Source organism: Cebus imitator, unplaced genomic scaffold, assembly GCF_001604975.1.
Source record: "Cebus imitator isolate Cc_AM_T3 unplaced genomic scaffold, Cebus_imitator-1.0 Scaffold123, whole genome shotgun sequence".
NCBI classification, from domain to species: domain Eukaryota; kingdom Metazoa; phylum Chordata; class Mammalia; order Primates; family Cebidae; genus Cebus; species Cebus imitator.
The window spans coordinates 1534565-1561218 of NW_016107438.1; the positions used below are offsets into that span (position 1 = coordinate 1534565).

The 26654-nt window shown below is 33.7% G+C and overlaps 1 protein-coding gene across 2 annotated transcripts in view; it reads left to right on the forward strand.

Moving 5' to 3' along the window:
- The window catches only part of BMP2K (BMP2 inducible kinase), a 129747-nt gene that overhangs the window by 41104 nt on the left and 61989 nt on the right, over positions 1 to 26654 (forward strand). For both annotated transcript variants that reach the window (XM_017540040.2, XM_017540041.2), the window contains exons 3-7: positions 4250 to 4355; positions 12110 to 12252; positions 14665 to 14786; positions 16906 to 16987; positions 20931 to 21063. In XM_017540040.2, coding sequence (XP_017395529.1) covers positions 4250 to 4355; positions 12110 to 12252; positions 14665 to 14786; positions 16906 to 16987; positions 20931 to 21063 — 586 coding nt within the window. The remainder of the gene's footprint in view (positions 1 to 4249; positions 4356 to 12109; positions 12253 to 14664; positions 14787 to 16905; positions 16988 to 20930; positions 21064 to 26654) is intronic.

Sequence of the window (26654 nt, forward strand, 5' to 3'; positions counted from 1 at the left end):
ACATCAGTTGACTTTTCCTTTTATGAAAGCTTTTTCTGTAGCATGCAATACTATTTGATAGCACTTTATCCACAGTAGGACTTTAGGTTTTTAATTTACTTTGCCCAGATCCATCAGAGAAATAATTATTTATGGCAGCTATAGTCTTAAGAAATATGGGCAGGGTGTGATAGCTCACGCCTGTATTCCCAGCATTTTGGGAGGCTGAGGCGGGCAGATCATGAGGTTAGGAGTTTGAGACCAGCCTGGCCAACATAGTGAAACCCCGTTTCTACTAAAAATACAAAAAATTAGCCAGGCATGGTGGTGGGCGACTGTAATCCCAACTACTCAGGAGGCTGAGAGGCAGGAGAATCCTATGAACCTGGGAGGTGGAGGCTACAGTGAGCCGAGATCTCGCCATTGCACTCTAGCCTAGGCTACAGAGCGAGACTTTGTTTCCTAAAAACAAAAGAAATATGTTTTTTATGTAATAAGACTTGAAAGTTAAAATTACTGCTTGACTCATGGGCTGCAGAATGGATGTTGTGTTAGCAGGCATGAAAAAAATATTAATTTCTGTCTGTCTTTCTTTTTTTTCTTTGAAATGAAATCCTGCTCTGTTGCCCAGGCTGGACTGTGGAGGTAAAATCTTGGCTCACTGCAACCTTTGTCTCCCAGATTCAAGGGATTCTTGTGGAACAGCCTCCCGAGTAGCTGGGACTACAGGCAGGTGCCATCATGCCTGGCTAATTTTTGTATTTTTAGTAGAGATGGGGTTTCACCATGTTGCCCAGGCCAGCCTTGAACTCCTGAGCTTAAGTGATCTGCCCACCTTGGACTCCCAAAGTGCTAGGATTACAGACAAGAGCCACTGCGCCCAGCCAACAATATTAATTTTTTTGTACATTTCCATCAGAGCTCATGGGTGACTAGGCATATTGTCAATGAGCAGTAACATTTTGAAAGGAATCTTATTTTCTTAGCAGTAGATTTCAACAGTGGGCTTAAAATATTCAGTGAACCATGCTGGAAACAGATGTCACGTCATCAGGCTGTTGTTTTATTTATAGAGCACAGGCAGAGTAGGTTTAGCATAGTTCATAAGGGCCTAGGAGTTTTGGAATGGCAAGTAAGCATTGGTTTCAACTTAAAGTCACCAGTTGCATTAGCCCTTAACAAGAGAGTTAACCTGTCCTTTGAAACTTTGAAGCCAGGCATCAACTTCTTCTCTTTAGCTATAAAAATCCTAGATGGCATCTTTTTCCAGTAGAAGGCTATTTTCGTCTACATTGAAAATCTGTTGTTTAATGTAGCCACATTCATCAATGATGTTAGTTAAATCCTCTGAATAACTTGCTGCAGTTCCTGCTTTACCTTATGCTTACATGTGCTGGAGATGGCTTCTTTCCTTAAACCTCATGAACCAACCTCTGCGAGCTTCAAACTATTCTTCTGCAGCTTTTTCAGTTCCTCAGCCTTCATAGAATTGAAGGCAGTTGGGACCTTGCTCTTGTTTAAAGCTTTGGCTTAAGGGAATGTAGCAATTGGTTTGATCTGTCTAGACCATTAAAAGCTTTCTCCATGTCAGCAATAAGGCTCTTTTGCCTTTTTAACCATTTGTATGTCCATGGGAGTAGCACTTTTAATTTCCTTCAAGAATTTTTCCTTTGCATTCAAAATTTGGCTAACTGGTGTAAGAGGCTTAGATGTCACCCTTCTTTGGCTTTCCATGTACCTTTCTCACTAGCTTAATCATTTCTAGCTTTTGATTAAAACAAGAGTTGTGGGACTGTTCAGTATTGTTGTGTTTTATGACATAGGGAATCCCAAGGAGAAGGGTCCCTGAGGAATGGGTAGCCAGTGGAACAGTTAGAACACATATGACATTTATTGATTGAATTCACTGTGTTATATGGGCAAAGTTTGTGTTGCCATACATCAATTAGAATAATAACATTAACCATCACTGACCACAAATTATCGTAACTGTTGTTATAATAAAGGCAAAGTTTGAAATAGTGTGAGAATTACCAAAATATGACACAGAGATATTAGAAAAATAAACCAAGTCATTGGAAAAATAGTGCCTATAATCTTGCTCTATGCAGGATTGCCACAAACCTTTTATTTGTATAAAATGCAGTATCCGCAGAGCATAATAAAGCAAAGTACCACTTTAAAAAAATGTAGCACAATAAAATGAAGTACACCTTTACTGTTCTCCTTATCCAAAAAAAATCATACTGTCCTGAATTCTATGTTTTTATTCCTTTGCATTCACTGTATGTGTTTCTGTTCACAAACAATAGTTTTGTTTTTCAGTTGTAATATCACGCTCTAATGTGGATTGTTTTTCTGTGAACTCTGCAATTTATGGCAAGGCATCTTTCAGCAAGGGAAAACTTCTTTTTAAATATTAGGAAAAGTGAAAAATAATAGGCCATTACAAACGTCATGACTCTAACTTAACTATCCTAAATAGTAAATAAATGTTATATATATTTAAAATAAAAATTTTCTTCTTTATTAGGGTTGCTTATGCTCAGTGCTCTGTATGGCTTCCTGTTCTTGTTCTTACTCCTTGTTTTCCCATTTCTCCCCTCCTCTTCATCCTCTTTTCTCTTCTCCATGGTTTGTTGAGTGCTTACATACAAACACACACACAGGTGTATATATATATTTGAAGATTATTTTGTTGAGGTGAAATTCACATAATTATAGCATCTTTATTTTTTATGGCTAAATAATATCCCATTATGTGTCTGTAACACAGTTTATCATTCATCTGTTAATGGAGTTTAAAAAATTATTTGATGTGCATTAGGGCTGTTTCTATCTTTTGGCTATTATGATTAATGCTGCCATGAATACGTGCATACATCTATTTGCTTGAGTACCCGGTTTCAGTTGTTTTGGGTATATACCTAGGAGTAGAATTGTTGAGTCATATGTAATTTTACGTTAACTGTTTTCCATAGCAGTGAACCATTTCATGTTCCAAGGAATGTATTTTTCCATATGTTTGCCAACACTTGTTATTAATGTCAGTCCTACTTATCCACCTGCTAAGAGAGGGATTTCTTATTTTGTATCAACGTTTTTACTAACACACATATTACAATCCCTTTTGTTAGCAAGTAAGTGCATTTGCCAATCTGACTTTTTCGAATTCTGCTTTTCTCTTTTTCTTAACTAGATTAGAGATGATTAGGCTTTGACATTTACTTTTTTAAAGGTAAGGCTATTAGCTAGAAGGGTGAAAAGATTTACCTCATGATAATGGCAAAGCTTAGACCAAGTTCTCTATCTTGAGTCCAGATGTTACAGTCTTGGACTGTTGTGTCATAATTCTTCTATTCAATAAAATTTGTATGATTTTGAGACATACAATATATGAGGAGCAGCACACTCAAATCCTATGCTTTTGAACATTTTTTGGGGAAATTAGTTCTTTAGTGTGGTCTATCAACTTTTTTGATAACTCATCCTCATTATGTATACTAGTTTATAAGTAATTCACATGTTCAGTGGCCCTTAGCCCTTATTTCAAATTATATTACATAGTTAAAAGTAAGTTTATTGCTAATGATATTTAATGTAAATTTATTTTAAATAATATTTGTAATAGTTGTTTTTAAATTTCCTGGTAGAACAGAGTAGATTGTTATTTCTGACCTCATTGTATGCAGATGACTATCTTGTACTAGATGCAAAAGTTTCTTTTCTTATATTCTTATTTTTATATTAGCATTATCTTTATGGTTTCTTTTCAGAAATCTTTTTAGCCATTTGTTCCTTTTTTTATGTTATTTAGTTAAAACTGTGTGTATCTATAAATTCATGTAATAGCTACACATAAATTGCAATGTGTTGCAGGCAAAATAAATGAGCATATAATTGTTAATAAATATTAGAGGTTAATTTAAAAATTTTTTTTAGATAAAAACAAATATAAAAGTTCTAATATTTTATTTTCAAGTTCTTTGTACACTTTTGGGAACTATTACTTTTGAGTGAACCATTTTCACAGTTTAATTTAAAAATAATATTCATATTTGTCTGTTGGAAAATTACAGTCACACCCAGATAAACTTTTTATTGAAACCATAGAAGCCTTTGCTTGGTTGAAATGTGTTAGATTCTATACTCGTGCTTAATTATTGCTTTTTGAAATTCTTTAAATACATTAATTTAGTCTTCAGACCATTACTAATGCTATACCTCTAAAATGTATATTTTCCAGTTTTTATTTCTTTTTTCTTTCCAGAAAGAGTTATCTGGTCACAAAAATATTGTGGGTTATTTGGACTGTGCTGTTAATTCAATTAGTGATAATGTATGGGAAGTCCTTATCTTAATGGAATATTGTCGAGGTAAGTATTTTTCTGCATTTGTACTATAATAAAAAACTTCTCCTTAAATGGGTTGCTAGATATCTTCGTTATTTCCAGGGTAGCTGTTAACTTAATCTAGTCACTTATTGTAATCTTAGCTTTCATTATCTAGTTAGGAATAGTGTTAAAACATTATTCAAGGCTGCACTCGGTGGCTCAGTGGCTAATGCCTGTAATCCCAGCTCTTTGGGAGGCCAAGGCAGGAGAATCACACAGGAGATGGACACCATCCTGGCCAACATGGTGAAACCCCGCCTCTACTAAAACTACAAAAATTAGTTGGGTGTGGTGGTGTGCGCCTGTACTCCTAGCTACTCGGGAGGCTGAGGCAGGAGAATCGCTTGAACACAGGAGGTGGAGATTGCAGTGCGCTGAGATGGAGCCACTTCACTCCAGCCTGGCAACAAAGCGAGACTCGGTCTCAAAAAAATAAAAACAAAAACATTGTTCATAAACCTAGTCATAGTTGCTGCAATTATGATATGAGCATGTAAATGCAGAATGAGAAAAGTGGTATTGAGTTTAAAATAGGAAATCTAAGCAGGTACAGAGTTACAGTTCTTTCTCTCCATAGAATTCTCTGGTAATCAAACCAAGAAGAGCATAATGTGTCAATATTAATGTTGTAAGATTTTTCCATTATTCTCCCGTGTTATCATAAATATTAAATTTAACAAATTTAGAGGATGCATTTTGATCTGTAGACTTTATAAACCTGTTTTATGTAGTTTCTTGGTGTTCTTTTGTAAACATTAGAAGATAGAAAATCACATTTTATTTGGACCCAGTGTGTTATTTTAAAATAAATATTTATTTGTATAACCTACCTTAATCATTATCATAACAAAAAATTCCTGACATTTAAAAATTTTAATGTGTGGAAAGGTGGAAACAAATAATCTATTTCCTACAAACTTGCAAGTCATATTTGGCACTTGTGGTTCTAGGCAGCCCTGGTTTGCATTTACATTCTCTTAAGACAGTAATTACTATTCCAGGAACTCTTATAGTTTCTTGATGGTTGAGGAGGAAGAGGGGAATGATGATGATGTTAGAGAAAATATGATCTTGTTTACTGCAGTCTTTTAAGGAGGGAAAGATAGGGGAAAATGATGTGAATCACTGTTACGATGCCTACTGTGATGTATTTGTAACTTATTTCCATACATAATATTTAACTAACATTTAACATTTAATTGAGTTTAATAAACTCGATTGAACAGAAAAGAGTTTGTGCAGAGGAACTCCTCTTTTGAAAATATCAGATCTCATGAGACTTATTGACCATCACGAGAACAGCATGGGAAAGACTTGCCCCCTATGATTGTTTGAACAAACAAACTCGATTGTTTTTTCTTTATATCTTATCTTATCTACTATAAAGTACTGTAATCTCTTTTAGGAGAAGATACTCATTTTTTTCTACCCCATTTTCCTGAATTCTAGCATCGATAGTGCTAATTCTTAGTTAGAGTTTACTAATAGCCCTTGACTACTTGTAACTTTTAAAAGATACTTGAATCACGCAAAATCATAACCCTGGATAAATTTAATTAATTGTCACTTATAAGACATCTTAAAAGGAGAATCAAATGACTTTCAAGTTTTAGGGGCAAATTTTATTTTAAAGTAGAAGAATGATCATATCTGTTTTTTGAGGAATGCATTGTTTTGTTTTAAAATATTTTTAGAAAAAGTTATCCAGTCTTCAAATCATCAAGCTCTGTGGTATAAATTGTAAATTTTTATCGAAGTAATTTATGTATATGGTTTGAAAAGTCAAATAGTTCTGTTAAGCTGTGGCTAAATCAGTACCCTCCTGCCTCATCTCTCTTCTCAGAGGCAGTGTCTTTAAAATATTTGAGATGTTTCTTCTCATATTTACTTTCATATTTCTACACTGCATTATATAAAAGAGAATCAATAATTTAATGTTTTCCTACGGGTACAAAAGAGAAAGGGCTTAGAAAATCAAGGGAAGTATGTAATTCTGGGCATGAGGAGGCTATTGAAAGAAGGTTTTCTAGTACTATTTCTGATTTTCTGTTCTAGATATTGTCTCTAAGAAAAGATGGGGATTTTACTTCAAGTATAGATATTCTTAGGTTTTGGACTAAATCAGTGTTTATTTTGCCATTTAATGGTGATTGTAATTGTATTTTCTTATACTTTGTGTTTTCCTGGAGTTAGTAATTACTTCGTTTTTCATTTGCCTGATTTTCTTCATGTATATTAGTATTTTAGTCCCACATTTTCCAATAGAAGTACAAGTAATTTTGCAGTATGTTTAGACATTTTAATATTTTTGTTGATTTCATTTTTTCTTCCCTTAAAATCCTGCTTAAGTTTAAACAGCATTTAGCTGTCATTCCGGAAATTCCCTTTGCCTCCCTTTTATCTTGGATTCCCTGATACTTATGCCTCTCCTTTGTTTTCACTCCCTAATTTGGAAGAGTATGCTTTTCAGTAGCTTTCTAACTGGATTTTTGGGAGAAACGGTTTTGAAACCTTGCATATATAAACATATCTTTATTCAGGGCCTACATTTGATTGTTAATTTGGCTGGCAAAAACATTATATGTTGGAAATAATTTTGATCTAGAATTTTGAAGACATCATTCCACTTTTTTCTTAAGTGTTGTTGAGAAATCGATGTTACTGTGATAGCTTAATTTTTCTATGTGACTTCTTATCTTCATGGACACTTAGTTTGAATCTTTCCTTTATCTATAGCATATTGAAATTTCAAAATGTATGTGCCTTAGTGTGTGTCTTTTTTTGTATGCTTTTTATGGGGCACCTAGCGTTTTTGTCTTCCATTTTCTGTTCTCTCTTACTGGACTTCTCATATTCCTTAAGATGTTTCAAGCTTTCTAGATTGATAATCCTCTGATTTTCTTTTCTTTCTTATTTTCCATTTCTTTCTTATTTTTTTCTTTGTTGGAAACATTCCTCTGTATCTGTTAGCTCTTCTCTATAGAGATATACAAACTAAGAAATACACAAATTTTTTTTTTTGTATTTCTGCTATGTTATTTTTAATTTCCAGGGACTCCTTTCTTTTTTTTTTTTTTTTTNTTTTTAGATAGAGTCTTGCTCTGTTACCCAGGCTAGAGTGTGCAGTGGCACCATCTCAGCTCACTGCAACCTCTGCCTTCTGAGTTTAAGCAATTCTTGTGCCTTGGCCTCCTGAGTGGCTGGGATTACAGGTGTGTACTACCATATCTGACTAATCTTTTAAATTTTTTTTAGAGACTGGATTTCGCCATGTTGGCCAGGCTGGTCTTGAACTCCTGACTTCAAGTGATCTGTCTACCTCGGCCTCCCAGAGTACTGGGATTATGGGCATGAACCACTGCTCCAAGCCTGACTCTTTCTTGTTCTGTCAGTGTTCTTTGCTAAAATACATCTTGTTGCCATGCTATGGGGAAAAAATACACCTTGTTCTTGTTCTAGCTGCGAATCTTTTGTTGTCTGTAGATATTAATTTCAGTTTGTTCATTTTTTCTTTCTTTCCACCTCTGCTCTTTCTTTCTTTTAGAGACAAGGTCTCACTTGTCTTCCACACTGGTGTCCAACCTCAAACTGCTGGACTCAAGTGATCCTTCTGCGTCAACCTCTTGAGTAGCTGGGATTAGAGTCACACATGGCCACGCCTGGCCAATTTTTAAATTTTTAATTTGTTGTAGAAACAGGATCTTGCTTTGTAGCCCAGTGTGGTCTGGAACTCCTGGTCTCAAGAAATCCTCCCATCTCAGCCTCCCAAAGTGTTGGGATTAAGGGCAAAATTACTGTACCCAGCTAATTTTAGTTTTTAATTTTTTTTCTTTTCCTTGATGTATTTGTTTGTTTTTATGCTACTAAGGACATACCCAAGACTGGGCAATTTACAAAAGAAAGAGATTTAATTGGACTTACAGTTACACGTGGCTAGGGAAGCCTCACAATCATGGCAGAAGGCAAGAAGGAGCAAGTCACATCTTACATGGAGGCAGCAGACAAAGATAGAGAGCTTGTGCAGGGGAACTCCTCTTTTTAAAACCATCAGATCTCTTGAAACTTACCATCACAAGAACAGCATGGAAAAGACTTGCCCCCATGATTCAGTTACCTCCCAAGGGGTCCCTCTCACAACATGTGGGAATTCAAGATGAGATTTGGGTGTGGACACAGCCAGACCATGCTTTTTCTTTTTTTGTTCAAAGTTTTCTTCAGATGTTTTGCCTTCTAAGGTTACTGCATGTGTTACAGACTAGTTGTACCCCCTAAGTGGGCAGTTATTTCTTCAGAGAAGAAATCCAGAAGGCCTGAATAGAGTATGCTCAATTTTCTGAATGGGGTATACTCAGTCTCTTTTCTCAGATGAATCAATTAGATAAGCTCAGGGGCATTGGTTTTTATTATGTAGGAATAAAATTGTATGGACAGAAGAATATGTGACATAGCCCATATCCCCTTCCATGGTTTTAGGTATCCAGTGTTTACGATGATCTTTGTCAAATGTAATCATCTTTTGTCTTTGTAAATTCATGGTTTGGTACTGCTTTATTTGTTAATATTTTGATGCATAGATTAAAGATAAATTATGTCCTTTAGGTCTCAGACTTCTGGAAATCAGTATTGGTATTTTGAGTACATTTCTATTATTTCATGAATAATTTGTGAATAAATTATGAAAATTTATAAATGTTTAATGTATATTTTTAGGAAGTATTCTGCATAGTTTCCATGGATTATATATCTGTTAATATTTCCTTAATTTAAGAAAATCCCAAAACTCAATAGCATAAAACAACATTCCTTTATTATAGCCTGTGTATCCATGGTCCAGCTGCTTTCAACTTAGCTTGATAGGGTGGCACTGCAGATTTTGGCAGGGCTTGCTCACATGCCAGTGGTTAGCTGGGATTAGTTGGAACGGCTCTGCTTCACATGTTCGTTGTCCTCTTTCTGGCACTATCAAGCTGCCCTGGGGATGGTTTTCTCATGTGGATGGTAGAAACATAAGAAGGCATGTGAGGTCTCTTAAGGTCTAGTCTTGGGGCTGGGACACTGACACTTTTACCTTTTTCTGTTGGCCAGAGAAAATCAAATGACTAAGCCCAAATCAAACGGCAAGAAATTTTCTCTGCCTCATTTACTGGGACAAACTGCAGAGTTACATAACAAAGTACATGTAAAAAGTGAAGGTTGAAGATTTGGGACCAATAATGCAATCTACTACAGATAAAATTGAATAATCTTGTTGTATTAACCAGGGTTTTCTAGAGGAACAGAACTAATGGGATATATGTATGTGTATATATATACACACATATGAGAGTTTATTAAGGAGTATTAACTCATGAGATCACAAGGTCCCACTATAGGCCATCTGCAAGCTGAGGAGTGAGGAAGCCAGTCTGAGTCTAAAAGCTGAAGCAACTAGAGAGATGTTTGAGGGCAGGAAGCATCCAGCATAGGAGAAAGATGTAGGCTGGGAGGCTCAGCCAGTCTAGTCTTTTCAGTTCTTTTGCCTGCTTTTTATTCTGGCTGTGCTGGTAGTTGATTAGCTTGTGCCCACCCATATTAAGGGTGAGTCTGCCTTTCCCAGCCCATTGACTCAAATGTTAATCTCCTTTGGCAGTACCCTCACAGACACCCAGAATCAGTACTTTGCATCTTTCAATCCAATCAAGTTGACACTCAGTATTAACCATCACACTTGTAAAAATAAATAAGTCACATTATTAAAATTTAAGTGGAATAATAGGTTGCATTTATGGTTTTTTAAAACTGATCAGTAATATGTGTAATCAGATATGGAGGTTGTTGAACACCTTTAAGAGGTTAGAAAAATGTTGACTTTTTAATGTTAGTGATGAAATTTGGCAGAGTATAAAAAGCTTTTGTTTGGAGATGATATCTCTTTGGAAAATATGGAAAGCGTTGAGAGTTATAGGCACCTCATTTTAAAAGACCCTTAGTATGTAATGTTTGATTTCCAAATCTGATTTTTTACCTTCTTTTAAGCTTTATTTAATTTTCAGAAAACTGATATTGAGTAATGAAATTTTATTTCATTTGAAATTTAACCAAATACAGTTTTTAGTTTTCTCTGGGGACTTGTTTTTTGTGATTCAGGATTCCTACTTCAAAGATCTCTAGATTGAAGAAAGAGAATTAATGTTCGTTTAAAGTTGATTCTGCTTCTTATAATATTGAAAGTTTGGAAGAGGTGTGGTGATTTCAAGGTTATGATTTCCTTATGTATAATGTGATATTTCATGAATGTGAATGAACACCGAGAAAGCATTTTTTAATCCTATTTAATTTTTGGTTAAAACCAGCCTGTCTAGTTTAGAATAGACAGGGAGTATGCCAGACGAGGGAGTGGAAGAAGTTGCTGCATGGTCATGTGCCCCAGTCTTCTGAGATAATCTGAACAAATTACACCTGAGTCTTTTGAAAGTTGGGCATTCATAGGTAAAATTCATGTTATTTTTGCTTTATAATCCTATGAGAAAAATATTCTCAGAAAAGACAAGACTGCTTAGACAGTAATAACACAAGGAACGAGTGTATATGTACCTTCTCATAGATTGTAAAATAGCAAATGTTTATTTATCTAAATTTGTTAAAGGAAAGTTGCTCTATGTTTTTTTAAATTCCCATACTCAATTTTTATTAGACTGCTTTCTGTATGAATCATATACTTACTTGCATTCTTAAAATATAATGATGATTAACCTTTTGTTAATAATTATTAGACTATCAATTTCTATATTGTAATATATAACGTTCTCAGGGCTCAATGGTATATGTGTGGCAATTTGATTTTAGTTGATTATTTTGGTCCATTATCTTTTGTCTGGATAGACTTTGCCTCCTAACCCATTTTGATTCCCTTAACCCTCGATGAGATTTTTTTAAAAAGTCAGATGAGGAAGTTTCTTTGGCTCTCAAGATAGAATCTAAAATATGACTGATCCCTGTCCTTGCCAATTTATGTCACCTTACTATCTCCATAGCTTCCTAGACCATATCAGCTTTCTTTAGGTTGTAAAGAAAGTCATATTGGCTTTCTTTGAGTTATTCAAAGTCATCAAGCTCTTTCCAAAACTGATGGCATTTGTATATGGTACTCACTATTGCTAGTATATTGTTCTCACGAGTCTCTGCCTGGTTGATTCCTCATTATCCTTTGGTCTCAAATATCACTTCCTTAGACCTGATCTGGTAGCCTCTCCTTATCTTTCTTCACAATTTAAAGTTAGGGTCTTATGTAAATTATTTTATATTATTGTTATGATATATAATTATTGCTGTTTATTTGTGTGATTGCTTCTACCTTTAGACTGTAAAGTCTGTGATAACAGAAACCTTATTTTTTGTTCGCCACTGTTTACCCCATAAATAGCATGCTGTTGAATAATTTCTTCATGGTTGAATATTTCTTCAAACCAGCATGCCATTAATTATTAGATATACTTTGATTTCAGAAATGTTAAAAAAAAAAGTGGGCAATAGCATTAATAAGACATTTATCTATTTTAAGATGATCTCTGAGATGTAAAATGTGAAAAAATGTGTGTCATTGCATCAGTACAATATGATACAATAAGCATTCTTACCTGAGAATTATGAAAAAGCCAATTTCCCATTACCTGAGACCAGAAAGACATTTCTTAATTTACTTGTGATAGACTTTTTTAATGAAAAATATGTCCTCTCAAAATTACTTTTTTGGTTAGCTGGGCAGGTAGTGAATCAAATGAATAAGAAGCTACAGACAGGTTTTACAGAACCAGAAGTGTTACAGATATTCTGTGATACCTGTGAAGCTGTTGCAAGGTTGCATCAGTGTAAGACTCCAATAATTCACCGGGATCTGAAGGTAAGAACTTTAGAATACCTATGGATTAAGTAATAAGTTGGAGTTTAAATGTTCTTAGACTATTTTTGTCTAAATCAGTATAAAAACTAGCTTTGAGATTAGTGTCTCTCTCCCATTCTACATTTCCTGAGGTCTTATAGAGTGATTGTAGATTTGAAATTGTGCTTTACTTGACTTTGAGGATTTCTAGCATGGCTGTGGAGGCAGATTTTGTACTTTCTACCCTGTATCTCTGTTTTATATAGTAGGCTTCTTTAAAGATTTCATTTGAACAGAAGTGCAATTTTTCACAGACACATGTTAAATGTCTCTCCACACTATTCTCTCAGTTCAGCCAGCATTCCTCCTATTTCCTGTAATCCATATTAAGCATCAAGGTGTTCTCAAGAGATACTGGAGGAGGAGACCATAAGTGGGTCTCTTTTTCTTTTTCTTTATAAGTTAGTACAGTTTTCTATTATTTTCTATAATTTGGTAACAGTTATCTTGAAGGTCACTTTATCTTCTTGTGGACTCTTGACCTCTTATGTTGCTACTCACTTGTTACATTGAAAAAAGTCCCCAAAGAGTATTGAATAGTCTGGCATTATATTGCTAGAGACGTAATTTAGAACCACAAAAGTCTTCTTTCATGCCCACAAGAACACTGAGATTACAAAAATCACTCCCTCTGAAATGCTTTATGCCTAGATATTACCCTGGCTACCCTTTCCACTCCTTCAGGTCTGCTCAGGTTCACCTTCTCAGTGACCCGTCGTGAGCCACCATATTTATCACTGCAGCCTAACCTGCCCTACCTTTTATTAGCCCTTATTACTTCCTGTGATATTGTACAGTTTGGTTATGTACTATGTCTATTATTTATTTTCTGTCCTCTCCCTCTAGAACGTAAGCTCCATGAGGGCCAGGACCTCTTTTATTTTTTCCTTTCATTTTTAGTTATATATTTAAGCAATTAGAATAATGCTTCATACATAGAAGAGTCTTAATAAATATTGAATGAATGAATCTCAGTTCTGACTGATGATACAGAATTTTATGAAAGTTGATTATGAAATGCTTGTAAGATAAAAGAGAATAGAAAATGTCACTAAGATTATAGGCTGTCAATCATGAAAGTGTCATCTAGAAAACCTAGGATGATAGGAGATAAGGCAGGATTGAAGTGCATAACTGCAGGCCTCTGCCCTTAATTTGGATAACCAGTGTAGTTCCTGTTCTTCTGAATATGCAGCTTTTCCATTTCCCCTAACAATTTGGTGTGGTTTTTTTTGTGTTGTTATAGTTCATTAATATTTTGCATACAAAGTTGATATTTTCAGAAAGAATTCAGAAAAGACATTTAATTGCATAATTTTGTTTTGCCCGTATTTTATATGGTTCTTTTTATATGTGTAAATACATGCAACAATATATGTTTTAAGTAGATTTCTTTCTGAATCTTTATTTTGTACAAATCTTTAAAAAAGTATACTAAAACGAAATATAGGTGAAAAGTTATAATGAAACTGAGTATTTTGATAAAATGGAAATAAATGAATTATCTAAGACTATCATAAAAATAAAAGACATTGTGAAAAAAACGCGTAATTTATTAGGTGCTTACCATATTCCAGACTGTTCTAAGCACTTTACATATTTTAACTCATTTAATGTTCACAACAGTTCTATATGGCAGATTAATATTCTATTTGTCCCTATTTTACATAAGGAACCTAAAACACAAGAGCAATTAAGCAGTTTGTCTAAGGGTCCATATGCTAGTTAGTAGCATATTTGGCTCTGAACACACATTTTACTATTCAAGAAACTGACTATAATAATTTATTTTAGTTACTATAACTCTGATTTCCAAATTAAGTCAAATTTGTATTTTTCAGTATAGTATTTTAAATAAAAAATGGTACTAGAGGTCAAAGATGGAATTCCAGTGGTTTTCATTATTATTTATCTATAGAGAAGCTTAAGCGTCGTAAAAGGAGAAAAGTGGTGATATAGTAAAAGAGAGAAGCTGGATTCTGCCAGGTACTAGTTCTTCTCTTTCATAAAAGCAGTTTTAGAGAGAATTTAGGGTTTCTTTGACCCTGTACAAATCAACCTGGGGTGGAAGAAGCATTTCTCTATTCTTAATAAGAGAGGCAGTAGACATAGCATATTTTTGCTCCAGTTCATTTGTCCTTCCTCATAATTTGGATATCTTATGTCATATGATACATACATATATGTGTGTGTGTGCATGTGCACACGTGTGTATGTATGGCACATATATACATATTTTTATATATGGCACAGACCCTTCAATGTTTATAGTGTAAAAATAAACTTTGTAAAAATAACCATTTTTTACAATGATTGTAAAAAACTAATTTTTACTTTGAAAATACTACTAATTATTGATTTTCTTTCCTTAAGGTAGAAAATATTTTGTTGAATGATGGTGGGAACTATGTTCTTTGTGACTTTGGCAGTGCCACTAATAAATTTCTTAATCCTCAAAAAGATGGAGTAAATATAGTAGAAGATGAAATTAAAAAGTAAGTATTTGTCTTTATATTGTACTTTATGTCATGGTAATTTTAGAATTTGAGTCTGACCGGCACTGCTAATACAGATTTTAGGTATTTCATTTATAGATTTCTTTGAAATATTCCTATGCCATAGATGTCGATTAATTCGTGTCTGATCTAGCTCAGTAGGAAATATATTTAGCCATAGATACAGACTTTTTAGTTGACATTGTAAACAGATTTATAAAGAAATTTGTTAAATAAGCTGTAGTAATTAATGAAATCATTAAAGGGAGGTTTAAATGATTACTGAGTTCACTTAAACATCTTTGTTTTTACTGATACTGAGGATTTTTGCATGTTAAGAAAAAGTTAAATTATTTGAAAACATTTAAGCTTTTCTTATTTAATATTAAAAGGATTAACTTTTGTATGCTTTGAAAACTGGAAAATGAAAGTATTAAGACTGCATTGTTACTGTTACTTTGTAATAATATGCTGGAAAACTCTGGAATGGAAATACGTCATGTCTACTATATGTTCTCTTAATCCTGTGCTTTCAGTGGTTGCTAGAGTACATGTGAGAATTTTTCCCTGACTTTTTTGTTTTCTACTTTAGAAAGTGGAACTATTTGTAAATTTTAGATTATCTTAATAAAATGATACAGAATGCAGAAAGATCTCTCAGAATAGGACTTTCTTAGTAGTTACCTTTTCCGAGTTGCCTTTCATCACTTCCTCGCAAATTCTCTATTGCCTAGTACTATGTCAGCGCCATTATTTGAACTGCAGTATTTTGAAATAGTTCAAATAGAGCTGATTTTACTTTGGATCATTTGTATAATACTGTGGATTTCTCTGCTACATACTTTTACTCAGGAAACTTAGCCTATGATCATTATGTTAGATTCAATAAAAAAACACAAACATGTTAGTAAATATGTGAAGTCCTAAAGAACCCAAGAATAATAAAGTATTGCATTGGCTTATTGGGGAATACGTTTATATAATTTAAAAAATTTATTGGATTGTGATGTTTAGTGGCTGCTGTATAGGATTCTGTCCAAGCATCCCTGACCTGCTAGACATTTTATTCCTTGCTGTTGCCTTCTGAAGTGTAAGGTTCAATTGAATGTTTTATTAGCAATGAACAAAAGTTCATGAGGAGTTCTTGTCCTCTGTGGCTCAATTAAAAGACTAACCATTCATTCAGTTGATAAGTATTTATCAAGGGCCAGTACTTTCTTGATTCGGGGATATAGTGAACAGAAATCCTGTCCTCGTGAAGTTTATATTTCTGTTTTTTCAGGTCATTCTTCCACAGTAGTATCATTCAAACACTCTCACCAGTCAGAGTGATTTGGAAAAAGTAAGGTGGTAGAATGTTGAGTTTTAAGACATTTCTTGCAAAATAAAATGTGTGAACCATCAAACCAAATCTTAAATTACGCCATGATATAGGATATCCATTCATATTCTGATCATTTCTGACGTGAAATTTGAAAACTGCTTCTTTAAAATGTTCTGTTCAGAACAAATATGGGGTTTTTATATTAGTAGATATTTATTCACAATATCTTTTGATTCAAAATAGCTTATTATGGCAGTCAGTATTAGAAATATACTTAATGAGTACAGTTAGATTGTAGAAACTAGATTACTTTTAAAACAGTTATAAAAACAAACTCAAGAGAGATTTACTGCTGTGTTAAGGAAGTATGTTAGAGTCCATAAAAACAAATTCCTTAGTAAATATATAAATTAACTTTTTGAGAGAGTGAAACTTTTAATTTAGTAGACTAAAATATTTTGATAAGGAGATCATAATAATCAAATTGTGTTATTTCACATAAGAAATTCAAGGAAAACTGTTCCCAATATATTGTCATTAAGATTTTCATAATAAAGAAAATTAAGCTTTTAGATTATTAATAATTCTGTTGTATTTGTTGAATAAAAATGTATATAGATGCTTTGTATTGTTTAATCCTTGATGGGTTTTTAATGAGTTTTTAAAAATAGTATTATTCTATATAATGTTATTGAGCCTAAAAAACTTTTTTGTAGTATTTTATGTAGAAACAATGTATTATCTGTCTTTTTTTTATGTATGTATCTCCACTCCATTTCACTCATTTACTGCCAGGTATACGACTCTGTCATACAGAGCCCCTGAAATGATCAACCTTTATGGAGGGAAACCCATCACCACCAAGGCTGATATCTGGGTAAGGCAAAGAAAGGCTGGAACTTGCTTTAACAAAATTAAAAAATCTGAGTTCAGTTGTTTATTTTTTCCCTGCCCCCCAAAAGGCATTTCATAATAAGTAGAAAAGAATGATGTACAGTAGAGCTTCTTATTCAGAAGAAAAATACTAGAATATTTTATCTTCTCAGTCTTGAGATGAAAGCTTATATATCAAAAAGCAAAAAAAACATAACTTTTTACCACAGCATTTTTTAGGATTTAGATTGTATATGAGTGTTAACATTTTTTTTGAGTGGAATTTTGGTTGATCAAAATGCAGAAAAGCTGGACATAACTTATGTAATTACACAGTCATTCTCTGGCATACTTTTATTGGAAATTGATATGAGTAAATGTTTTTCTAATTACAGTATAAACACACCATTGTCTAACTTCTGTATATTGAGGGTCTTTATCATTTGGCCTCCATATATCTGGATAGAATTACTGAGATAGACCTTGTTTTTTTTTTTTTTTTTTTTTTTTTTTGAGACAGAGTCTCGCTCTGTCACCCAGGCTACAGTGCAGTGGCAGGATGTTGGCTCACTGCATTTTCCATCTCCCAGGTTCAAGTGATTCCCCTGCCTCAGCCTTCCTCATAGCTGGGACTACAGGCACGCAGCAGCACACCCAGCTAATTTTTTGTATTTAGTAGAGACAAGGTTTCACCATGTTGGCTGAGATGGTCTCGATCTCCTGACCTTGTAATCCGCCCACCTCGGGCTCCCAAAGTGCTGGGATTATAGGCGTGAGCCACCGTGCCCGGCCGACTATGTTTCTTTATATTTGAACTTGGTGAGAATGCTGACACCTCTTTAGAATTTATCTTATAAGTAAACCATGTTTGTGATTGTGTTTAATAAACTAGGAAGATACTATTTTAAGTGTTAATTCATGTAAATTCAACAGTTATTTAGCCATATCTATCACAAGTGACCATATTAGGAATGGAGGAATAAAATTCTTTAGAAATAATTTTAGAATTTACAGAAAAGGTCAGATTTATTTTGTTTTGAAAACACAATGTTCAGAAAACTGTCAAGCATAATGTGTGAAACCAAACGAATATCTCCTTGGAATTCCTTTCCTAGCCTCCTCTCTTTTAGTTTGGGGTACCAAAGTCTTGGGAAACAAATACTCTTTTGTAAGGTAATAAAAAAAATCTTTAATTAATCTTTTTGTCTATATAACATATATACATTCACCAAACAATTCTTATGGTAGATGAATTTTTAAAAATTATATATATTAATCAATTAAAAATAAGTATAATAGTTAATTTGGTACTACTTATGGATCTCCAGCTTATATAACTCTAACTTGCTTTCTGCAGCATTAACATTTGACTCATTCAATGGCTTATAAAGGTGAGGGTTATTATAATATAGAAAGCAAATTAAACTGGATCTTAATTTATAAAATGAAGATATTAGAAGAGGTGATTATGGATGTCTTTTCTGGCCTAATTTTGTGACTGCTGTTCAATTACATATTACCTGAAAAGAGTATTTCAGTAGCAGGTAAACAATAGGCATCATACTTTTACTATCATTTTGAAACCATTGAAGGTTTATTGAAAAAAAAAAAAATTCTCTAAGCACAAGACTGTTTTCCAATATATTAACACAAAGAAGGAGATCCTTTTTTGGGGTATTTATTCCTGAGACTTAGTATGCCAGTGAAGCAGCATACTAAATTGTCAGCGATACTTTTAAAATTTGTACTGTTTACATATTAGTTATGGAATAGTGTTTCTGTGATGTAAAAACTATAAGCTGTGGGCTTACAAATAGATACTAAAAAAAAAAAAAAAAAGGAAAGAAACATAATTAGACAATAGTATATTTATATGCTTGAAAGAGGGAGAAATTTAATTTCCATGTTGCCATTTTTATGCTGCCTTACTTAGCTTAGGTGAAACATAAGCTTGCTACACATTTTAGGCGTGAATTCAGTTATATCCAGAAAAAATATTCAATTCAAATTGGCCAAGAACTATATCTTTCATCCTGCCTCAACATACTATTGATTTGGAGAGTTATCATATTGAGGTATGATAATGAAGTATTTAGCACTTCATATTTTGGAAAATAATTATTTTAAAAAATACTTTTTTGCTTGGAAGTTTCGGTTTTAGGTTAGTACTTTTATCCTGAGATTTAGGATGCTGATTTAATTAAGTATTAGAAAATTCATTAATAGGCAAAATAAAGTATTGAAGAAAATTGAAGATGGTGATTCCAGCCTTCAAAATGCAGTCACTGGTTCCCTTCTCACTGAGCTGGATAAGAAGGGAAATACCTTTGGTTTGAAAAAATTAGTATACCTCATTGTGTTCACACTTTAAGAAGCAGAGTATTTAGATTCATATATTTTTAAAGTATGCTTGCATTGTTAAAATTGTTATCTAGGAACCCTGCATTATTTAGTCTAACACAAGACAAATTCCTAAAGTTTGAATAACAAAATAAAACTGGCTAAAATGGAGATCTCTTTTGCCTAGACTATTACCTGGACAGTGCACAGAAAGATGGTAATTTAATGTGGACATTATACCATTAATAGCATTTTTTTAAGTGCTGTTAAGGGAGCCTTATGTTCAGTTTGCTTTATATAAGTTGAAAATATCTTCCTTAAAGAAAAAAACATCATAAATCTTTTTTTAACCATACTGAATTGGTTATTCCTACTTCAAATCTTTATAATTTTGTCATGTAATAACTCAGTATTTTTTATGAACTAACACTGAAATTTTTTAGAGCTTTTAAATTGTTTTCATTGGAACATTGCTACAATATTGAAAATGTTCTGTAAATTACTGTTGCTGAACTCACCAAGGGTGTTTAGGTCTATTATAATCTTCATAGTGATTATAAAAATTAGTGCACTTGTTAGCTGAGTTTGCTAAGTTAATATGTGGAGAAAATTTAAAGAAGGAAAGCTGATTTGCTAATTTTTAGATAATAAGGCTAAATTTCAGTATTGCTGATATGAGTATATACTAACTTGGAGAATTTTAAACAATTTGATTAGAATTGGAAATGCCCCTTACACTCTTAAGGCCTGTAGGTGACACTTCTTGGGAAAAAGTAATGTTTTCTTAAGCCAAAAAATCACCTCAAAAAAAAAAAAAAAAAAAAAAAAAGCTTCTCAAGTTTGAGCTGTTAGCACTTTAGCTAGAAATTTCCTGTGGTACTTTTATAGATGACATTGATATTTTAGGGTGTTTTGCCTTCATTGTCAGCAAGTAGATTTATTGGCATTATAATGGTTATGAAGCAATGCAAGTTACCCAGACAGAGGCCTTCCCTTTTGAATTTTAATATAGATTACCAGGTGACAAATACAAATATAATTAGTATAATGTGCAATAGAAGTTAGAGGATTATATCTAGAAACAGAGATCTTAATTTTTATAGTGTAAAATGATGAGGTGTGCTGAGTAAATAGTACCAATTTATTGATTATTGTCTGATAAATTTAAGTGTGCTGCCTAACTCATATTTGGAATCCCAGAACTTTTAAACATGTTTTATAGTGAATTTTGAAAAATGCTGTTAAAGAATGAGCCTTGTACTTAACTTTGTTGGTTATATGCTAGTTATATACTAAATATATGTTTTCCTTGTGGAAGAAATAAAAGTATAATTTTTTTCCAAAAGGAACCAGCTACTTCTAATTTTTATGGTACCATTAATTCAGCCAACTAGCCACAGATGTGATAAAAAATCAAGGAAATTATATAGTTAAATGTCTTTTCAAAAATTAAATATATTAATTTGTGTAAGAAGTAATTTGTGAAAAGATTGGTACAGTATAGCAACATTATGGCTTTTAAAAATAACATTTAGTTTTTGGTTTTTGGCTATTTTTATGTCTTGCTTACTTGAGTCCTAATGTATTCATGCTTCTTTTTTTTATAGGCACTGGGATGTCTACTCTATAAACTTTGTTTCTTCACTCTTCCTTTTGGTGAGAGTCAGGTTGCTATCTGTGATGGCAGCTTTACCATCCCAGACAATTCTCGTTACTCTCATAATATACATTGCTTAATAAGTAAGTACTTGGAAAAATATATGAAAATATTGTAAGATACTGTACTTAGGGCCTAGTATTTACATCCCTTTACTTAAATCTAGTCTTAATTTCATGTATTATAATTCTGTGAAACTAGTAAAGAAAAAAATTACAGATGTGTTTAAGGACTTAAATAAGAATGAAAGCAACCTAATTACTGATTAATATAGATGTTTTTAATCCCCTAGGTAAGATTTAGTAGCATACATAAGGCGTAATGTCAGAGGGGCTAATCTCCTTGCAAAATAATACTTTAGTTTGGGGAGGGATAACATGGGGAGAAATGCCAGATATAGGCGATGGAGAGGAAGGCAGCTAACCACATTGTGATGTATGTACCTATGCGGCAATCTTGCATGTTCTTCACAGGTACCCCAAAACCTAAAACGCAATAAAATATATATTTTTAAAAAACATAGTTTTTCTTCCAACCTCCTTTAAGCTTTTTTTCTTCCATTTTGATAGGTACTGTAATTTAACATTTTACATATGTATGTGGTAAAATTTGTTAAATAAATTTGAGGAGGGGGAGGACTATCAGATATTAAAATATATTAGGGAGCTACAGTATTTAAACAGCTCCTCTTAACATGGTTTAAGTACGTCTAGCATTTCTGCTTTGTTTTCTGCATTTAAGTACCCCTTGTTGTAGCCTCCAGCTCACTGGCATAGAAAAGAGGGTCAACCTAAATATATTTGAGGTTTGTATGATGAAGATGGCAGTTCAACTTTCTCAGCCATTTGTGGGTAAAAAATAAGGCTGGATCTCTATTTCATTCTTTATGCTAAAATTGCAGATAAATCAAAGATTTAAATATAAAACTAAAACATAAATGTACTTGAAGAAAAGAGGTATGAAATTATTTATAAGAGCTGAATGTGTAATTTATAAGCTAGACGTTTAATCCCAGGAACTGTATTAAAAAAAGATAAATCTATTGTCATGTAACTTTAAATCGTTAAAAGCTCCCCCAGACTCATGAACCCAAACTCATAAAGTCAAATGATAAATTAGAAATATTTGTTAATCATTTGACAGATGCCTAGCTTTTATAATTTATGAGGCTTGTATAAATCATAAAAGGGTAAAAATTCCAAAAAAGATCAAAAATTGCCCCCCCAAAAAAAAGGATGGAAGAAATTTAGTCTCACTTGGGATTTAATTTGCTTACAGTAGTAGCATCTTATTTTCTTGTGATTAGGTTTTTCTTTTTTTCTCTCTGTGTGTGTGTGTGTGTATGTATATATGTATGTATGTATGTATGTTTGTATGTATGTGGGAGTGGGGTGGGATTATGTGTGTTTGTGATGGTAAGATGGAAAAAATAAATACTATTGATAATTTTAGATCTAATTAAGGCTGTAGTTAATTGATGCATCACAGTATATTCTATGCTTTATTTGTCAGTAAATGTGCTAATTTTAGTTTTTATTGCTAGTATAAATTTGATCATGTATTAATGTCTTTGAACTTATTTCTGAGAGCTAGGCAGAAATAACAAAAGGTTGAAAAAACACAAATGCATTCAAGTCAATCTGAAATTATAATAATCCTAATATCTTACCTCCTGTCAGAGGGTTTTATGGACTTTAAAAATACTGTATTGAATAGTAAAAACTTAATAAAGTAGAGATTTAAAACTATAACATATCTATAATGTGATGTGTTTTAGAAAACATTTAGATCCTTTGCAATTTTATTATTATTGTTATTTTTTGTCTTCTTTAAGAGACAAGGCCTCACTCTGTGGCCCAGGTCCTCCTGGAGTACAGTGGCATGATCATAGCGCATTGTAACTTCAAACTCCTGGTCTCAAGACATCCTCCCACCTCAGCTCCTGAGTAGCTAGGACTAGAGGCATGTGCCACCATGCTGGGCTAATTTTTAAATTTTTGTAGAGATTGGGTCTTGCTAATTGCCCAGGCTGGTCTCAAACTCCTGGCCTTAAGCAATCCTGCCACCATAGTCTCCTAAAGTGTTGGGTTACAGGCATGAGCCACGATGTCCAGCCTGAGATTTTATTCTTTATATTTTTCAAATGTGGGCTTTTGTGTCTTTTGCCATTTTATTTCAGTGTCTCTGTCTGTGTTTATAATATGTAATTAGTGATTTATAATTCTTTTAAATAAATCCTACATTCAGAAAACCAGGAATTCCTGGCTTTGCTCATAGTTTTTGAATGTGAAACTTTTAGTTGCCAATTGTGTATTCATGCAATATAGTTGTTTCCATATATTAACATAAGATAAAGCATAAGAAGATATACGTCTTTTTAGTATTAGTGCCATTTGCATCCATTTTATAACATACAGAAATTTTGAAAATGAAATAGCCATGACAAATCTTTGTTAAAACTGTATGGTTTGTGGCTACCTAAGAATTTGAATATACTTTTTCTTATTACTAATTTAGTTCAAGGGTAATTATTATTACTTACTCTTCATAAAACTTAATTTAACTATTAATTTCTTCTTTCTTTCCTGGAGACTTTTCTTCTTAAACGTAGTGTAGTCAATTACTTAGAACTTTTCTTAGTTTCTGTTAACTCTCCTACCGGGCAAAATGGGGCTGGCATGGGGGATGAGGAGAGAAGCACTTTCCATTTCCAGATCCAAGAGTTGAAAAGAACTTAGAGAACTGTTTAGAAGGAGAGTGAGAAGCATAACTAACAGGATTACTGCATAGTTATGAGGAATGTACTGAAAGCTGGCTGCCTCGCTTTTCTTTTAGCTCCTGTATTGTAAGGTGATTAAGGAAGTACATTGCAGAGATTAAGAACAAGACTTCTAGAGCCAAACAGCCTTGGATTGTATCTGCTCTGTCCCTGTTTGGTATGGAACATTGGGCACCTCCATTTATTTTAGCCTTCCCGTTTCTAAAAGTACCCACCTCTTAAGGTTATTGTGAGAATTCTCCTAGATTCAAGCGATTCTCCATTCTCCTGCTTCAGCCTCCTGAGTAACTGGGACTACAGGCCTATACTACCATGCCCAGCCAGTTTTTATACTTTTCGTAGAGACAAGGGTTCACCATGTTGGCCAGGCTGGTCTCGAACTCCTGACCTCAAGTGATCCATCTGCCCCGGCCTCCCAAAGTGCTGGGATTATAGGCATGAGCCACCATGCCCGGCCTTATTTTTTACTATTTGTTTATTTATTTAGAAACAGGATCTAGCTATGTTGCCCGGACTGGTCTTGACCTCCCGGGCTCAGCTGATCCTCTTGAGTAACTGGTACTACAGGTGTGAACCACTCTGCTGGTTCAATTGAGGTTAAATTTGTTGCAGTACCCATACTGTGGGAAACCAAAAATTTGCTTGCTTATTTTTAATACATTTAAACTTATTATAGAAATTTAATAATCTCTACAGATATAGATAGGGCTGTGCAATAAATTTTCATGTACCTGTCACTCAGCCTCAGTGGTTATCAATTCATGCCCAATCTTGTTTCCTCTATAACCTCACCCACTCTCTACTCCTGTATTATTTTTGGAAGAAAAAAAAAAAAATCTCAGCTACTTAAAAGTACCTTTGAAATCAAAGATTTAGATAGGGTTTCCTTGGAGGTTTTCAATCATTGGCTCTGCGTTACTACTTGAAGAGATATAGAAAGAGGGCTCTGATCGGTAACTTCTAGGGGTATTTACCAGTACTATTCCAAATATATTATCCTGGCACTATTTAGTGCTGCTTAATGTTTCAGTTATGATTGAACGTATTATCAGCTATTAAATTTAGTTTCATTTCAGCATCCATATAATAAGGTATGTAGGACATATATATAAAACATGTAAGTTTCTATAATAATGTCTGTAAGTTAATATATAAAAAAGAATATTGATGCATGAAATATTTATGGTTGGAAAATTAGAGTGGATATTTCTCATTTCAGGGAAATTAAGAGTAATAATTGGAAGATGGTGGGAGAGAAAAATGTGTCTTTATGGGGCAAAAACAAATTTTAAGCGGGAAAATTGTTTTGAGACTTCAGAGTATTATCTTTTTAAATTTGTTGAGCTGTTAGATTAGAGATGGTGGCTTAACTTTATCTAGGCCCAAGCATGGATCCTTTGCTTTGTGTAACTTGAGGTAACTACTTTAATTTTTGGCTTGGGTCCTTGGCTAAACCATGATATAATTTGGGTGCTGCAACAGCACCTCCTTTAGCTTCTATTTTTGTTGGAATGTACAGGGGTGTTGTGCTTTTCTGTGCAATATTAATATAGGCATAATTCATCCCGTTGCCTCAGACCAGTGTGTACATCAGTAGGAAATACTGTTGTAGTTTAGTCATACACTACCTTCAGTGCTGAAGCTCTATTTTGTGTTCTTAGGTTGTGTTAGTAGTATTTGTGTCAATAGAAAGATTTACACAATTGAGTGAGCAGAGCAATATCTTTACTTTGTGGCTAAGTTTTAAAAAGTTGATTTTATATTTATAGTAGAATTAGATTCAGTGGTAATAGTTTTGTGATGATTCATGTGATCATTTTAAGTTGAGTAAACAAAGGTGTATTCTAGCCTCTCTGCCTTTTTTGTTTTGTTTCTAAACCTAATCACTTAATGCTACTTTTAGATGAACTGGACATATATATTCCTTAATCCGTTTCTTTTCCCCATAGGCACATTTCGTTAATAGATGATATGGTTTTATTGTCATGAAGTAGGAATGAATAAAACACTAAACTCAAGATTTAATTATTTGCAGGAGAAAATGCCTTTGGAAAAACTACTTAAAAATTGAAGGTGGCTGGGCGAGGTGGCTCACGCCTGTAATCCCAGCACTTTGGGAGGCTGAGGTGGGCGGATCACAAGGTCGAGAGATTGAGACCATTCTGGCCAACATGGTGAAACCTCATATCTACTAAAAATATAAAAATTAGCTGGGCATGGTGGTGCGTGCCTGTAGCCCCAGCTACTCGGGAGGCTGAGGCAGGAGAATCACTTGAACCTGAGAGACGGAGGTTGTAGTGAGCCAAGATCGAACCACTGCACTCCAGCCTGGTGACAGAGTGAGACTCTTGTGTTAAAAAAATAAAATTGAAGGTGTCAATTTCCTTCCTGCCTCCCTCCCTCTCTTCCTCTCCTCCTTCGTTTTCTGCCTCCCCTTTCTCTCCCCTTCGCTTCCTTCTTTCTTTTTCTTTCTTTCCTGTGCTGGATTGCTGCAATGGTGAGATCATAGCTCACTGTAGCCTTGAATTCCTAAGCTCAAGCCATCCTCTCACCTCAGCCTTCTGAGTAGCCGAGATGACAGGCGAGAGCCACTGTGCCTGGCTTAAATTGTCCTTGAATCAGTGTTTAGCGGTATTAAATGTGATACCTCTGCAGTCTAGATTACATCATTCAGTAATCCAGTAGTACATTTTGCAACCCATTCTCTTGAAGAGTTCAGTAAATTATATTATGTAAATTAAGTGCTTAAAGATGCCTTATTGTTTTTTTTTCCTTTTTCTTAATTGCTGATAATATTCAATTTAGAAATATTCAGAGATAAAAATGTAGCTATGTTCTACCTGTGGGTTTTAGGTATGATCATTCATCTTTTCATGCTCTGAATTTAGAACCAAG